The 18,027-nt window shown below is 46.1% G+C and overlaps 1 protein-coding gene across 1 annotated transcript; it reads right to left on the bottom strand.

Moving 5' to 3' along the window:
- Positions 1-4,944: 4,944 nt before the first annotated feature.
- Positions 4,945-18,027, bottom strand: MINAR2 (membrane integral NOTCH2 associated receptor 2). Its single transcript, XM_083464671.1, has 3 exons — positions 17,738-18,027; positions 6,303-6,548; positions 4,945-5,125 (listed from the first exon to the last, which is right to left on the bottom strand). The coding sequence occupies exons 1-3, from the start codon at positions 17,900-17,902 to the stop codon at positions 4,946-4,948; spliced, it is 591 nt and encodes a 196-aa protein (XP_083320797.1). The 5' UTR covers positions 17,903-18,027; the 3' UTR covers position 4,945.

Below are 18,027 nucleotides of genomic sequence, written 5' to 3' on the forward strand. Positions count from 1 at the left end.
AGAGGTAGACCCAGAGATAATGGATTTGGAGTGTGATGGGCTCTGTCAACGCTCCCCTTGAAGAATGGCCCCCTTCTGCAAACAAAGTCAATTACCCTGACCGCTGTTGTTTTCACACAACACACAAATATGTCAGGGGTCAGTCTCACGGGGGGGGGGGGGAGGCCGAGTGGTTCTGTGTGTATTCAGAAAACAGATGGACTGTACTTCAGTTGGAGAATTTCAGATTGTGGACTAAATACCATATTTTTATGTGTATTAGAGGAGGTTATTTTATTAGAAAATCATGCTAAAAGCTGTGGGTCGTCTTATACACGGATGGTGGAGAGGTGGGACGGGCGATGGTTGGGTACAGCAATGTCCACTGGCTATTGGCTGCTACATCAATAGAGTGGGCGACTGGCGCTTTATTTTGGCGTGCGATTGGCTGTGGCGGTCCATCAGGTGTGCGATTTCCGGCAAACCCCGCCCCCCCGAAAGCTCAACAAGTCTGGGCAATCTCCCCTCATTTTCTCAATTTGGAGTCCCCCCAAATACACGGGGGCGTGTTATACACAGGAAAATACGGTAGTCGTGTGTGGAGGGGAGGTCTTTTAGATGATCATGTGAATTGCTTCAAAAATGTGGTTTCTCATTATTGGGGGAACGGGACCGCTTGCTCATTCTGCTGAACAGTCCTGCAAACAACGTGGGCTGGATCCAGACACATCAAAGAAGCGCTTCAGCAAAATGCGTTGTAACCTTTATAATGAGAAAGCGTGTTGGCAAAAATGGAACTCCGCAGCGCCATCTGGTGTCGCAGTGTTATACAGTGGTACCTTGGGTTAAGTACTTAATTCGTTCCAGAGGTCCGTTCTTAACCTGAAACTGTTCTTAACCTGAAGCACCACTTTAGCTAATGGGGCCTCCCGCTGCTGCCACACTGCTGGAGCACGATTTCTGTTCTCATCCTGAAGCAAAGTTCTTAACCTGAGGTACTATTTCTGGGTTAGCGGAGTCTGTAACCTGAAGCGTCTGTAACCCAAGGTACCACTGTATTGCATACAAAACGCTTTTTCTTTACCAGTCTAGCTAAGTCCTTGGTAACACTGCAAAGATGCAGGGCTGACCTATCCCACAGAAAGCAAGGGGTCCTGTGCCTCAGTTGCTGGGTGTGCCATTGACCACGAGAGTGAATGCCCACCTAAGGTTTGCAGGCAAGGTGCTACCGGGGAGTAATTTTCTGTGGCAGTTGCCATAGAAAAATACATGGGAGCTGTGTGAGGCAAGGCTTTAAGGGAGGAATTCTTTCTGAGAGAATAATGGAGGAGACTAAAGTGACCTAGGAGACTGAGCCCCAGGGAGCCGAAAAAAGAGGGTTCCAATTGGGAGGGAGAGATTCTCCGAAGTACAGCCCAATTCTTCTTCTCTAATCTTCATGTCAGAAAAACAAAAACAAAGCATGTTGTAATGGGTATGAGTTACTCGTACAGTGGTGCCCCGCAAGACGAAATTAATTCGTTCCGCAATTTTTGTTGTCTAACGAATTTTTCGTCTTGCGAAGCACAAAATCCCATAGGAATGCATTGAAAATCAATTAATGCGTTCCTATGGTCAAAAAAAGTCCAAACAAAGCCAAATTTGGTACAACAACAGTTTATTAACTGCTCTTTAAAGTCACACATACTGTAAAGAGCAGTTCGAAAATTTAAGGGAAAGTAAATTAACTTTATAAACAAAACATGTCTTTGTTTTTAGTCAAAGAAAAAAAGTCGCGAGACGTTTTCGTCTTGCGAAGCAAGCCCATAGGGGAAATTCGTCTTGCGAGGCAAATCGCGAACGGAAAAACCTTTCGTCTAGCGAGTTTTTTGTCTTGCGAGGCATTCTTCTTGCGGGGCACCACTGTACGTAAACTGGTGCCTCTCTAGGCTAATTTGCCTTGTTAAACCTTTCTGACTGCACAGCCCTTGCTCATCGTGGCTGCCTCAATCGCTGGCAGAATCCATCAGTGGGTGTTTCTTGAACCTCTTCCAACATAAAAGTTGTTTGACACCCAGTCTCCTCCTCCTCTCACTGCGCGGGAGTCTTCTGCGCAGGGAAGGCGTGGGCAGCGGAGGACCTGGGCTCTCCTCACTGATGTCCAGTGAAGAGTCCTGGAGCCCTCTCTCCAATTCCCCCGTCTGCCCCCCTTTATCCCTGGTGTTGCGCTGATTGGCTTCCCCCTCTACTGAGCTGTTTCTCCCCCTGCTGCTGGGTCCTTCGCCAGCATCATCTGGGAGCCTCCCCTTCGCCTCTCGCTCCGATGTCAGTTCCCTGACACATGTCTTCATTCTGCTTGAACCCAGGGCTAGAAGGAGATGCAGGAAAGGAATTTGAGTCGCGTGTGCAATAACTCTTGCATGTGGCACCCCACATCACACCTGCACCAGGCCTCGTGTTAAAACTTCTGGGTGGCCCTGCAAAGCTGATCACAGCAGGTGGGGGGCGATGGCACCAAAGAGACTCTCCTTCCTTGGGTTTTTTTACAGTGGTGGAGTGCATGCCTGCACTGCCCGGGATGGGGTGCACCCCACATGCCAGAGTCCAGGGCTGGAGAGGGAGGGAAGCTGCCACTGACTCTCATCCTGCTCTTTTTCCCTGTGGCCGGGTGCATCTCACCACGACTGAGAAGCGCTGTTCTCTGCCACCAGGTGCATCAGATGTGACCAGGTGCAGTGGCGTCACAATGGGGGGCGGGGGGCGGTACGCACCGGGTGCCATGTCTGTGGGGGTAACAAGAAGGCCCCCTGCGGGGGCGCCAGCTGCCATCGCGCCGCCACAACTGCACGTGGAGGATCCTCCGTTTGTGGCTGCAGCCACGAGCAGAGGATCCCGGCGCCGGCGGCAAACTGCTACAGTGGTGCCTCGCAAGACGAAAAGAATCCGTTCTGTGATTCTCTTCGTCTAGCGGTTTTTTCGTCTTGCGAAGCAAGCCCATTGACGGATTAGAGGATTAGCGCTATTAGAGCTTTTAGCGGCTTTTAGCGGCTTATCTGCTGATCGGATCAGCTGATAAGCGGCTTAGCGGCTTAGAAAAAGGGGTCGAAAAGGGGACAAAACCAGCAGGAACTTGCAAGACATTGTCGTCTTGCGAAGCAAGCCCATAGGAGATTCGTTTTGCGAAGCACCTCCAAAACGGAAAACTCTTTCGTCTAGCGAGTTTTTCTTGCGAGGCATTCGTCTTGCGGGGCACCACTGTATGTACAGCGCATGTGCGGCATTGCTACCTACGGCGCACATGCACCCTACGTAGTAACGCCCCACCCTGGGTGTCACAGCGCCTTCGTTTGCCCCTGACCAGGCGGGGGAGCTGCTGCTGAGGAGGGTGGGTACCAGCGTGGCCACCCACTCTCCTCCTGGTCTCATTCCCCGGGGCGGGCCAGACCCTGGGGTTTGTGCGACCGGGTACAAACACAGCAGCTTAGGCACGACTCCTTGTGTGGAGCCAGGCCTCATTTGAAGGAGCCTGCTGTGGGGGTGCCTGTTTGTTCCCCCTCGCCAAATTGCATCCGGGGCCACCTCCCCCTCCCCACATCTCTGGGTTTTTAAGCAGAGGTTGGATGGCCGTCCGTCACAAAGGTTCCTGCATTTCAAGGGGTTGGGGTCCCTTCCAACTTTACAATTCTGTGGTTCCTCACTTACGGTACTATTTACCCTAGGGCTGGCCATTTCCCATGTTAGCTAGAGATGGAGTCTCCATATTCAGAGGAAACATGGCCCTGAATTCTGTTTGTCGAGGAGCACAAATATAGGTGGGCTGTTATGCTAGTGGAGTTGGGCACTGTGGAAAACTGTAGTAGAAATGGCTCTGAGCTGATGCCTGACAGAACTTACTGGCAGGGCCAGACTTAGGTTTGAGGAGGCCCTAAGCTACTGAAGGTAATGGGGCCCTTTATATGTCCAGCTGTCCTTTGTCAACAACAAATTGCCGCTGTTTTTTGTTGTTGTTTTTTTGCTTTGAATATATGCTATATGGTAATTTATGGACCTAATAGGTATGTAGGTTTTATTTTACAGTGGGGCCCCGCAAGACGAATGCCTCGCAAGACGGAAAACTCGCTAGACGAAAGAGTTTTCCGTTTTGGAGGTGCTTCGCAAAACGAATTTCCTATGGGCTTGCTTCGCAAGACAAAAATGTCTTGCGATTTCCTGCTGGTTTTCCCCCCCCCTTTTTTCTAAGCCGCTAAGCTGCTTATCAGCTGATCCGATCAGCAGATAAGCCGCTAAAGCCGCTAAAAGCCGCTAATCCGCTAATCGGTCAATGGGCTTGCTTCGCAAGACGAAAAAACCACTAGACGAAGAGAATCACGGAACGGATTCTTTTCGTCTTGCGAGGCACCACTGTATTTGTTTTTTATCTTATATTTTGGAAATGTACCTCCAGGTTTTTTTCCTTTAATTTTTTTTTGGGGGGGGGCCAAGAGAGTGGGGCCCTAAAAGCTATAGCTTGTTTAGCTTATACGTAAATCCCGCACTGGTTTTTGGACTACACCTTCCATAAGCACCAGCCAGCATGATGATCCCATCAGAGAGATTGGCAGTTCTGGTCCAAAATATCTGGAGGGCACCATGTTGGCCACCCTTGCCTTAGAGGCACAAGATAGATTGGATTCTTCTGGCTCTATTCAGAGTTACCGCTGAGGAGACTGAATCAATCGATGACTCGCTTGCCTTTGACAGATTCAGTACAGAAGGTTTTCCCTCAGGATGTAATCTAAAAGTCATCACATTTAAGAGGTACCTTGCTGTTGATTTCAAAAATGGATTGCAATGCTGGAATCACTGTAGCTTTTGAAAGACAACCAGCTATGCTGTGGGATGTTTCTAGCCCTTTGATGAAAACAAAACTACAGATTGCAGTTTCCAGTAAAAAAAAAATTAAAGGAAAACATTGTCTAGAAACTTTTATTGGCTGAATTTGGCTGTATCAGGTAAACAGAACACAAACTGTCACCGTTGTTATGATGACGCAAACCAGCAATGTCAGGAGCAGCGCAATGAGGCAACATCGCGAGTGTTTCCTTTCTCTCTCCTTCTTTTTCAGTAAGGTGTCATATCCTGGTGTGTAAATATCTTCCAACCAGTACTGCAGGTCGTTTGGGTTTTCCTGCAACAAAATTGACTGGGTTCTTTCTTGTGCGTAGACAATCATCAACAACAACATCATGCATGTACCTCCAGGTTTTTTCCCTTTAATTTTTTTTTGGGGGGGGCAAGAGAGTGGCTACCACTGAAAAATGAACTATGGCCACCCCAGATATGTCCAAGGGCTTTCAACCTGCAACAGTTCAGACCAGGGGTCAGCAATCTTTTTCAGCAGGGGGCTGGTCCACTGTCCCTCAGACCTTGTGGGGGGCCAGACTATATTTCGAAGGGGGGGGGAGAACAAATTCCTATGCCCCACAAATAACCCAGAAATGTGTTTTAAATAAAAGCACATATTCCACTCATGTAAAAACACCAGGCAGGCCCCACAAATAACTTAGAGATGCATTTTAAATAAAAGGACACATTCTACTCATGTAAAAACATGCTGATGCCCAGACCATCCGCGGGCCGGATTTAGAAGGCGATTGGGCCAGATCCAGCCCCCGGGCCTTAGTTTGCCTACCCATGGTTCAGACACTTCAACTTAGTAGCATGAAGGCTAGATGGGGGGGGGGGGACGGGACATATTCATACCTAAAAAGGTGCTCAGTGTGATTGACCAGTTTACATACTTGTGAAACTTTAGAATCCTGTCTTTGGCATGGAAGCTTAATGGAGCAACAATAAACAATTTAGAAAGAATGAAAACACGCTGACGTGCACCCTGGCTTTTCGTACTGTCGATAGGAACTTATTCCATTCACAGAACGACCCCTCTCATAAGTGCAACTTTCCTTCCATGAATGGAAGCGCTTTCCATTCACAGAGCCAAAAGTTAGGATCTGGGCTTCTGCAAGCAGCCCCAAAGCTTAGCGCTTCCTTTGCTCTGTGCGGTACCCATTTTCCCCAGGTACTTAAATGTCCAGTATTTCAGGCACAAATAAAACAGTGTAGTTCTAGGGTTGCCAACCTTTTGGGGCCCATGCTTATATTTGCAAACCAGAAAAAGTGTTGCTGGCATTACCCCAAACTATTGACTTGGCTGAAACAGAATGCTTCTTTCATGTCTAATTTCAGCTGGGGACATGTGCGAATCATGGAAGGTCTCTATGGGTGCATGGGTGTCTATGGGCATCACATTACCGACCCCGGTATAATTTTTTTGTGGAGGCAGATGTGATTTTGCAGAATTGTACCTTTAGATAGTGAGCCAGGCTAGAGTTTAAGGAATGCCTGTCGTAGTCTTGGACAGTCCAGGATGGGTATTTTTTCCCCTCCTTCCAGCTGTCATCAGGGAAGACATCACTGTAAAGAGGATTTCTTTTGATGGTTGATTTCAAGGTGATTGGTGTAATGTGTTTTCCAAGGGCTTTATCTATCACTGCAGGATGGGGCTCACTCACTTCCACGATAGGCTGCTCACGCAAATTTTTCTTTTCTCTCTGAAAGATACACATACGAAAAGGATGAAGGCTGTCATCAACATTTACCTAAGAGCATATTATTTCACAGACTTCCTCTGGAGCTTAACAAAGCCCTTTACAGTAATCATCAGCTAATCCTCATAGCTTTGAAAATCTTCTGTTGAGAGGAACAGTCATCTTTGTTCTTGTAATATGGTCAAATTACTATACGAATCTGAAAAGTTCTTTAACAACCTGGTCACAAGAAAGGCTTGACTAAGATTCAACGATTATTCATGGAATTCAGATATAGATGAATACAAGGCAACTTGATGCCAAAACACATTATTTTAAAGCAGCAATTTACCTACATATGCAGCGAAAGCTGACAGCAGGCGGCTATATTTTCTTATTCATCATCACCAAAGCGAGAGAGTTCCTATTACTTTTCACCCTGGAAGTGGAATGCCAATTCAAAGATCCCACTTCAAAACCCAAAACTTTAGCCAGGTATCATTAATTTCATAAAAGACCATGATTATTACACATTAATAAGTTGAATTACAGGTTTCCTCCAGACTATCAGCATTTTGCAGCAGGGATTCAAGCTCATGCCAGGAATTTAGCTTTGCAAAGCATATTATCGTCCTAGAACACTGAATCTGCTTAAACAAACAGACAAACTTCATTTTATTTTTTGTGGTTAGGAAAGTGATGAGGAAATGTGCTGAAAAGTGTGGACTGAACAAACGATGGACATGAACGTATATAAATACCCCACAAGCAAATCATGTTAATGGATGCCACGAGCCTAATTTCTTTACTTTTTATAATATTTTTGTTAAAAAAAAATTCAACATAAAATACAAAAATCAACCTAATTTACAAAACATAACAAATTAAAAAAACAAAAAATAAAGAGAGAGAGATAAAATAACTATAGGGCCCTTTATTATACTCATATCATATATGCACATCCAATCATTTATCTACACACAGAGTAGACCTTCCCATCTCCCACCTAAGCTTACTTCTTCTCCCAGTCTCTCAGTCTGGGATAATTTTTTCTACCCTGTCTTTCATGCAGGGATCCCGCTCCGCCAACTGTCCCCTTCCTGTGTATGCCATCCTCAGTCCGAAGTAAATACCGTAGTTTTTGCTCTATAAGACTCACTTTTTCCCTCCTAAAAAGTAAGGGGAAATGTGTGTGCGTCTTATGGAGCGAATGCAGGCTGCGCAGCTATCACAGAAGCCAGAACAGCAAGAGGGATTGCTGCTTTCACTGCACAGTGATCCCTCTTGCTGTTCTGGCTTCTGAGATTCAGAAATTTTCTCTCTTGTTTTCCTCCTCCAAAAACTAGGTGCATCTTGTGGTCTGGTGCATCTTATAGAGCGAAAAATACAGTATATTTCTTTATATTTGGAAGCCATTTCTCTCTCTCTCTCTCTTGCTTCTGTTCCTGTGAGGGTCAATATTTTCATAAGGAACAAACAATAATTGGACCAAGTACATATTCCCAGCCGGGAGTTTGCATCAAACAATTGTTGCCCCTAGTGATACTGGCACGGGTGCATCTTGACGTGGGTGAAATTGGAAAACTGACGGATCTGGATTCTGATAGATCTCTGGCCGAAGCACCTAGAGTAGAAGAAGAAGAAGAAGAGTTTGGATTTGATATCCCGCCTTTCACTCCCCTTCAGGAGTCTCAAAGCGGCTAACATTCTCCTTTCCCTTCCTCCCCCACAACAAACACTCTGTGAGGTGAGTGGGGCTGAGAGACTTCACAGAAGTGTGACTGGCCCAAGGTCACCCAGCAGCTGCATGTGGAGGAGCGGAGACGCGAACCCGGTTTCCCAGATTACGTGACTACCGCTCTTAACCACTACACCACACTGGCTCTTTTCCTCTTTCCTACGTGTAAACTCACAGAATGTTGACTTCCTGACAAGGTTCACGGTTTCCAAGCAGAAGCCACGACCATGAACTGCAATCCTCTGCCACCATGCATCAGGCAAACCCCTCATTCCCTTTCCCCTTGCTTCAAAAGCAGAAAACAAAATCAGTTGTGGAATATGCGCCACAAGATTTTCCCAGGTGCAAGTCATGGTTTAAAAAGCAAGACGTGCAGGAAAGCGCGTTCTCCTTCATGGAGAGCACGTGTTGTGGTGGGGGCCGCCAGGACACTCCAAAGTTGGGGCGGGCTAATTGATCGTTGGCCACTGATGCGATTGGGGCTTCCCTCGTTGTTGGGAAGAAGTTAATGTTGCCATTTGTTGATTGACAACCAGGAATGCTAAAACTCCTTGCACGAGGCTAGGGCTTCCTCTTTTCGCCTGTGCATCGGATTGCCCGTTCCACCCTCCCTAGAATAGGGTTGTTCGCTTTGACCTTGCTATGCCTGTCATGGGGTCGTCTGCTTTGGAGCGGGGGCCAGGTAGGAATTTTGTCCATCTGGCTGATTGGCTGGGGCCATTTGGTTTTTGCCTTCTGCGTAGCAAATCGTCACAACTTGTAAGGTTGCGGTTAGGCATTGGTTTATGGTTTGGTTGGTTGAGGGGCATGGATTGGCTGTGCCTGCCCCTCTAATGCTGCTGCTGCAAGGGATTCCATTAAAGGAATTGGGGGCTAACTATTGCTTGTCCACTCTGTCAAGGGGGCTCGGGCCACTGCAAGAGCTCCTGGCTGCATTTGGGGAGGGCTGAGGGCAGGTTCCCTGCTCTGTCGCTACCCCCAAGTGTATTCCCCTATTCTGACTTTCGCAGGCGTGCAGAATGTCAGTCTGTCCCCCACGGTGGGGGCAGATAGTCGCAACCAATGCCTAAGCAACCACTCATATGTTTGTATTTTAATAAAGTTGTGGCCAAAATTATGCCAAAAACCTTAAACAAAAAATTTGGTGTGATGTGTGAGTTATTGGGGTGGCCCTGGGGACCTCGACATGCAAAAGGATGCTTCTTCCAATGAGTAGCGTCTCTCAGAGCCAATCAGATGAAGAAGCGAGGGAGCCAATCATAGGAAGAATAAACGAGACTATCTGGGAAGATACTTGCGTACCAGAAGGAATTCTGATTGTTCACCATTAAAGGGAAAGGTTGCAGGTACACATACCATGCTTGCAAAGCAGAGAAAAAGATGTAATCAAACGCGAAATAATTGCTGTCTGTTTTCGGATTGCAGCCAGAGAGATTGCAAGGAAATCGTTAGAAGAAACCCTGTGCAGGAGGATTTTGGCATGCACACCCCTTTCACATGCCTAAGTTGCCAAGCCTGTTTTAGAGCTCTAAAATTATCCTCGGCTACTGCTAGAGAGTGAATCAATCTGCAGTGCCCGCCAGCTGCAGTTTTAGCTCCTGTCGGTTTCCATATGCCATTTCTGAGCCCTGACATATCCTCCGATCAGATTATCTTGCATGTCTTTTGTGAATCGTGGTTTGCCCCCTCGAGCTTTCATGAGCCTAATTGAAATGGCACCACCACAATAGCTTATCTTGTGTGTGTGTGTGTGTGTGTGTGTGTGTGTGTGTGCCGTCACCCTATTATGTATTTAAAGTTCTTCAGAGATGCTAATGATGTCTCAGGCTTGCGAACTGGATGTGGAAAAGAAGGGCTATTTTACTACTGGTGCTATTAGGGTGGGGTGGGAGATGGATGTGGAAAAAGGCATAAAAATAATGTGATCTGAGTGTGATGGTTATTTTAAAAAGTGTTGAGGGGAAAAGAAAATCAGATATCAGAATGTACAGTGGTACCTCAGGTTACATACGCTTCAGGTTACAGACTCCGCTAACCCAGAAATAGTGCTTCAGGTTAAGAACTTTGCTTCAGGATGAGAACATAAATTGTGCTCCGGCGGCACAGCAGCAGCCTGGGAGGCCCCATTAGCTAAAGTGGTGCTTCAGGTTAAGAACAGTTTCAGGTTAAGAACAGACCTCCGGAACGAATTAAGTACGTAACCAGAGGTACCACTGTACTCTTAAGAGGCAATGTGCCGTGGTGTTAGTACACTCTTAGGTCACAGATGTGCTCCCACATGCCACTGGGGATGGCCATTAGAGGGACATAGCTGTCAACTTACAGATTTGAAAATAAGGGACCAGCAGCCTTGAAAATAAGGGACCAGCAGCCAAAATAAGGGACCTGCAGCCTCACCTGTTCCAGGCACTCCAGTCTTCCTGTCCTCCTGCAGTCTGGTCAAACTCAAGCTGGTAGCCTTGAGAACACTGTCCAACCAACTTTGTAACCAGAGGTTCAACTGGATAGAATCTGAATCACATGCACCACAAGACCTATGCAGCCTCAACTTAAGATGGCTCCCCGGCCTGGCGTTGCACTGCAAAGTTTGCAGCAGCACGTGCAACAAAATGGCGTCCAGCATTCAAAAACCTCCTCAGCTTGCATTAACTAGCCACACACAAGGCATGCAAGCTCTACCCCCCAGTCGTTCTTAGACTTCTTATTAGGTGAGCAACACAGCCAAGCAACACAGTTGGAGCCTCCCTCCTCCCTGGCCAGCAGGGAGGGAGGGAGAGGAGCTGCTTCCTTTGAAATTTAAGGGACATCATTTAAGGGACATTTAAGGGACATCCATCAATAAGGGACAGCAGTGGGACATGGTCCTGGAATAAGGGACTGTCTCTTCAAATAAGGGACACTTGACAGCTATGTAGAGGGATCATTTATTCAGTGACAGATCTCATGTTCTGCACACAAAAGGGCCCCGGTGCAATCCTTGTCATATCAGGTAGCAGGTAATAGGAAGACCCCTGGGTCCTGAGAGCCTTGAATACTAGTAGCAGTTAGAATAGACAGTAAGGCTGGCCTATATATTGATATATCATCAAAAACCACTGTGAAGACCATATTGTGATATAGGTTTCATATTTATTGACCTGGCAATATATCGCAAATGATGCGTGTGCTATGCAAAAATCACAGTGGGGGATAAACCTGGAAGCCAGCCACTGCTTCTCTCCATTCGTGCGACCCGTTAACTCCGCCAGCTCAAATCTCCCCTGCCTTCTGTAGGGGGCAGTGAATCATGAGCAGACACCGGCAAAAATCAGAATGCAGGAAAAACCGTGAACCCAGCCAATGCCTCTACGTAGATCCATCCTTATTTCAGACATTGTGATATATATATTGCAATATTGAGCTGGTGATATATCACTATGTTGAAAACCAGGTGTCGCCCAGCCCAAATAGACAGTGCTGAGTTAGAGATACAATTGGTCTGATCTGTATAAGGCACCTGCTTTTGAATTCTGATGCTGGAGGAGACTCTTGAGAGTCCCATGGACTGCAAGAAGATCAAACCTCTCCATTCTGAAGGAAATCAGCCCTGAGTGCTCACTGGAAGGACAGATCCTGAAGCTGAGGCTCCAATACTTTGGCCACCTCATGAGAAGAGAAGACTCCCCAGAAAAGACCCTGATGCTGGGAAAAATTGAGGGCACAAGGAGAAGGGGAGGACAGAGGATGAGATGGTTGGACAGTGTTCTCGAAGCTACCAGAATGAGTCTGACCAAACTGCGGGAGGCAGTGGAAGACAGAAGTGCCTGGCGTGCTCTGGTCCATGGGGTCACGAAGAGTTGGACACGACTAAACAACAAAGTATAAGACATTGCCCCGTTAAAGAGGAGTAGCCACAGTAGTGGTGCCTGGCAGATGATATTGGACTACAATTCCCATTATCCTGGACTACAGACCATTCTGTAGCTGATGGGAGTTGGAGTCCAACCACATCTGAAGAACATTACATTGGCTTCTCCCTAACACGATGAATTAGTGCCAGAGTTTGAAATTTCTTGTGGAATTGTGGGAGCTATTGTTAGAAGAATGAAACCTTTTCGTAGGGGCCATGGATAGCATCTGGCGTTGCAGGAATGTCTGGCCTTCTGTGACCTTCCAAAAGCATCTGGCTGGCTGCAGTTAGAAGCAGAAGACTGGCTTGCATGGAGATGATTCTGCAGGGCAGGTCTTGTCTTCAAAGATGTAAATTAGTTTCAGTTCAGCCACTTTTGGGGGGTGAGTAGGTCACATAAAGTAATGGGTTTCCTCCCCCATCGGTCCTTACTGATCAGCTGCACGGTGATGTCTGAGAACATTGATGTACACCCAGATCTCATTTTTTATCATCACCATGAACAACATTGTTCAAGTATATGCGCTTGGCTTTGTAGAGTGGCTTAGGCAACTGCACCTCTGAGCACATGTGGACCGAAAGCAAAGACAGAGTTTGGATTGGATTGGATATCCCGCTTTATCACTACCCTAAGGAGTCTCAAAGCGGCTAAGAATCTCCTTTCCCTTCCTCCCCCACAACAAATACTCTGTGAGGTGAGTGGGGCTGAGAGACTTTAGAGAAGTGTGACTAGCCCAAGGTCACCCAGCAGCTGCAGGTGGAGGAGCGGGGAATCGAACCCAGTTCACCAGATTATGAGTCCACTGCTCTTAACCACTACACCACACTGGCTCTCCAGACAGATCAGAAAGTAGTATAATTGGGGCGGGGGGCAGGCCATGTGACTTGGTCCACAGGCTGTAAAACTGGCTGGTGTGTCCAAGCGTAAGTGGAAGCATTGCAAGAAGATCGATGTTGCAGTCAGTCCTCGCGGTGACTACTACAGAGGTTAAATGGAGGGAGGGAGGAAGCTTACGAGTTTATTTGCATCATAAAAGCTTCCACGTGGAATTCTGATTGCTTACCATTAAAGGGAAAGCCTGCAGGAAATTGTTTTTTGGAACCTGAGGATCAGACGACCTCTAGCCAACGCATGTCTGCTTTTTGCAGTTCACACACAACACTCTTACATCCCGATCCTACAAATTTTCCTGGAAGTTCATGTGTTTAATGGGACTTATTGTCTAGAGAGAGCTGCCTTATTTGGGTAATCTTCACTACTGCTTTAGTTTGGCTTTCTAAAGTCTATATGTGATGAGTAATTCAGTAGCCCTAGTCGGTTCGTGCCAGTCTGCATGGTATGGCTCAATTTGCTCTTTTACTGTAGGGATAACCTGCAGGAAAATCTACTGTAATGAGTATATAAGCAACACACCCAACTGCTAGGTAGTGCTGTACCATAAATTTAAGTCTTGTCCTCTTCTTGTGGCAAAGGACTTGTTTGCTTTGTAACAGGTCCATTCCTTGCTCCAAACTAGTATTTCCAAATGCCTCGGGTTAATCACATGCTAGTCCATCCCTGGACATAGAATTGGTAAAGGTAAAGGGACCCCTGACCATTAGGTCCAGTCGTGGCCAACTCTGGGGTTGCGGCGCTCATCTCGCTTTATTGGCCAAGGGAGCCGGCGTACAGCTTCCGGGTCATGTGGCCAGCATGACTAAGCCGCTTCTGGCAAACCAGAGCAGTGCACGGAAACACTGTTTACCTTCCCGCCTATTTATCTACTTGCCCTTTGACGTGCTTTCGAACTGCTAGGTTGGCAGGAGCAGGGACCAAGCAACAGGAGCTCACCCTGTCGCGGGGATTCGAACTGCCGACCTTCTGATCGGCAAGTCCTAGGCTCTGTGGTTTAACCCACAGCGCCACCTGTGTCCAGACATAGAATACCCTCCAATATTTCTCCTATGAAAATAGGGATATCCTATTCAATCATCATTTTATTTATACCCCATCCTTCTGCCCCAGCCACTCTTCCAACATACAGAAAACTACAACAAAACATTAGGCATTAAAAAAACCTTCCTTATACAGGGCTGCCTTCAAATGTCTTCTAAAGGATGTATAGTTACTTATCTCCTTGGTTTGGAGGAGTCGCATAACTCCGTACCCTCCTCCATTTCTCCAATGAAAATACAGACATTCTGGGATCAAATCAGGAACTGGGACGGCTTCTGTAAATCCAGGAATGTTCATGGAAAATGGGGACACTTGTAGGGTTTGAATAGCCTAGACTAGAAGCACAAAGGTCAGATTCTAGGATTTTTTTGTGGCTGCTTGCCAGGAAAGAGCCTGAACATCACATCTGTTAAGATTAATCTGCAGCCATGGTCTTATTAGTAAGAGTCTCACACCCTCCAATTACAACGCTATTGTGGTGTGGACCTGAGAGAGCTGGGCACAAGTTCAGTTTGAACTTGGAATTTGTTGGGTGGCCATAGGTAAAATGACTAGCTTTCGGGTTCAGTTTGCCACCTGTAGTGTGATGATGAGACAGGTTTGCTTCTTACGGGTTTCATGTGGATGAACAAAGGGTGTATAATGTGTTTAGGGAAAAGAGAAGGTTAATTGTAGTCACTCCAGCTAGCGGCCATATGTTCTGAAGCAGGCTCCTCACCAAACAGCTAATTGTCAGGCTTATTGTATTTCTAACAGGCATCCTTGTGCACAAGCCCAGCTGCTGCCGCACGTGTGTAGTTGGATCGGGGCCAGGGAGTCTAAGTGTGTGGTTTAGCAAAGAAAAGGAAGACCGCTCTCTCTTTTGCGGGGCAAACATTTTCAGTGCAAAGGCCAAGAGGGCTTGGTGAGGCTTTACCTTCCATTATCTGAAATTAGATGAGAGGGGAGGAAATAGACTCCCCCAAAGCAGATTTTTTAAAAAGTCAAATGATAGACTATTGGTCTGAAACCCGAGTTACCTGTCATGGCGGCCTCAGAATTTGGTGGAAAATAAATGAAAACAGTTTTAGGCAGAGGAAAGCACTTTCAGAAGCACAGGGGGGCACATTAATCTGAATGATCTCTCGGTAAAGGTCGTGACAATCTCACAAACACAGCACGGAGGCAGCGAGTCCGAAGAAGCAAGTGTTTGTTAAAATAAAATGAATTCCAGGGCTGGGAATTTAGGTTGCCTTCAGGGTTTAATGACTTCAGGAACCTAGAGGTCACTCACATCTCTTCTGAAAAGGAACACGAAACACCCCCCCCCCCATTCCGGTCTTAACTAACCCTTAACCTCATTAGGCCTTTCGTCCTAAAACAAAACATGTTATTCATCAAGCATTCATTCTACACAGTGCGTACATCATGTTTATTTTGATATCTGGAACATGTAAGACATATGCAGTTTCTCCTTATTTTTTGATCGTTAAAACAAGGGGGGGGGCGTTAACAATTAAGGCGGCAATCTCAAACGTAATTATTTCCAAGTAAAACTTGCTGAAATCGGTCAGACTCATTCCTAAGTCAGCATGGATAAGATCAGGCTTTAAGTTTGGGCTTATCAAGGAATGTGTTTCTGTTTAATTTTACATTTCAATAAGACATTCTCCCAGAAAGCTCTCTGAAGGTTTAAAATATAGGGTTTCTTTTAATGCCTCACATCTCTCTCTCTCTCTCTCTCTCTCTCTCTCTCTCTCTCTGCCAGGTTGGACCATACTTTCTTCTTCTTCTTTTAAAAAAGGAAACTCCTTTAAGCCCTGACAGACAAACCTGAGAGTTTTTATTGATCTGCATTATGAGGTACCAAACACATACACTGGGAAGGGGGGAAGGGAGAGAAATATATGCAAATACTTTAGTGTAACAGTTGCTGAAAATCAAATTTTATTAAAGGGTTGTCTGCATGTGCGAACCAAGGGCGTGTGGTTGCTGTGGGGAAAGCATTTAAAGTCTCTTCTAGATGGCCATGCGCAGGATTCGGCACATTGGCAAGTGCTTGAAAAACAGCACTAAACAGTGAATGCTGAAGGCTGAATGTTGGTGAATGTGCACACTTGGCTTACTGTGGACACACACCAACATTTTCAGCAGCCATCATGAGCTGTGTGGCAATAAGCCTCAAGTCCTGTGCTCAGAACTGAGGGTCCCCACACATGCATCCCAAGTGCTCTTACGACACAAGTGAGATAAGCTGAGCTAGTGTTTAAAGAATATGTGTTCTAGCCAGTGCCGGATTTATGTATAAGCTAAACAAGCTACAGTGGTACCTCGGATTTAGAACTTAATACATTCTGGAGGTCCATTCTTAACCTGAAACTGTTCTTAACCTGAGGTACCACTTTAGCTAATGGGGCCTCCTGCCACCGCCGCGCCGCCAGAGCACGATTTCTGTTCTCATCCTGAAGCAAAGTTCTTAACCTGAGGTACAATTTCTGGGTTAGCGGAGTCTGTAACCTGAAGCATCTGTAACCTGAAGCATCTGAACCTGAGGTACCACTGTATAGCTTAGGGCCCCACTCTCTTGGGGGCCTCAAAAAAAAAAATTAAAGGAAAAAAACCTGGATGTACATTTCCAAAATATAAGATAAAAAAAATAAACTAAAACCTACTTACAGCAACAGTGTTTTGTGTTGTGTAGGCTCCTTAGATGTAAGTAATGGGCCCCGCCTGCTAGCCTGCTCCCTAAACTATCACTGGTTTGTTCATTTCTATATATAGGGTGCCTACATTCTGCATGGACTGGTGGCATGTCAACATGTGCAAATGGCTTTAGATACCTACTAGGCCCATAAATTACCATATAGCATATATTCAACACAAAAAACAGCTACAATTTGTTGACAAAGGACATCTGGACATATAAAGGGCCCCATTACCTTCAGTAGCTTAGGGCCTCATCAAACCTAAATCCATCCCTGGTTCTTTCCCACACAGCATCTCTGTCACAACCTTCATAACTGAAGGTTCCTTCCAGATGCTTCTTTTGTGGGTGAGATTCAACGGCATACCAGTAAATTCAAGTTGCATAACAGATTTGCATGCCTGCCCGTCCCCAATTGGATTTTTTGGCTATAGGAAAAGCGTGGGGAGCTGCACTGGAGAAAGTTTGGGTAAGAATTGTTTGATGTGACATTTTGCAAGCATTCTGCAAACCAACAAGATGAATGCTCAATAATCTGCCGGTATCGTATAACCTCCTCGCAAATTTGTGCAAGTAATTCAGGATGAATGCTTGATAAACAGCATATAGGGAAGAGACCAGAGAGGACTGGTGATTGTTTTGAAGTGGTACCAACTGATCAATGGCGGCCAGCTTTCATTTTAAAGCTGTATCCCCCCCCCCTCAGATTTGCTTCCTTTAGGTTTGGTTTGACTGTGAAGCCCTCCAGTTATAATGCCATATGCCAATATCTACCAAAAACATGAAACTATCATGCCAGCAAAAATGAATTTAAAATATCAAACCACTTAAGTCTAAAGCATAGGAGCAAAACTAAGTCAGGGATGTTGCCATGATGGGATACAGGGTTTCCCAGTCCAGTGAAGTTCTCTGTAAAAGGTACAACAACAAACCATTGAATTAGTAGAGGATGAATCTAGCAACTTACCTGCGAATAGACTCTGTTGTGCCATTGCTGTTGCCCAGGAAAATGTGTGTCTGGAAAATTTGCTAGCCAGGTTTGTAAAAAGATAGAGGTTTTTGCTAAGGATTTCACATCTAGCTGCAGGAATTTGTCGGGGTGGTTGTTGTTTGGCAGCGCAGAGAGATCCATGTTTCTCTGTTACATATTGGTGAAAGCCAGTTGCTCTACGCCGGAGCAGCTCCTATCTTCTTCTATAATTAATTAAGTGAACAAGGATATTGCCTTTCTCCTACCTGAAACTGTAGCTGACTGAT

This window comes from Podarcis liolepis, assembly GCF_965112155.1.
Source record: "Podarcis liolepis genome assembly, chromosome: 11".
In the NCBI taxonomy this organism is placed as follows: Eukaryota; Metazoa; Chordata; class Lepidosauria; order Squamata; family Lacertidae; genus Podarcis; species Podarcis liolepis.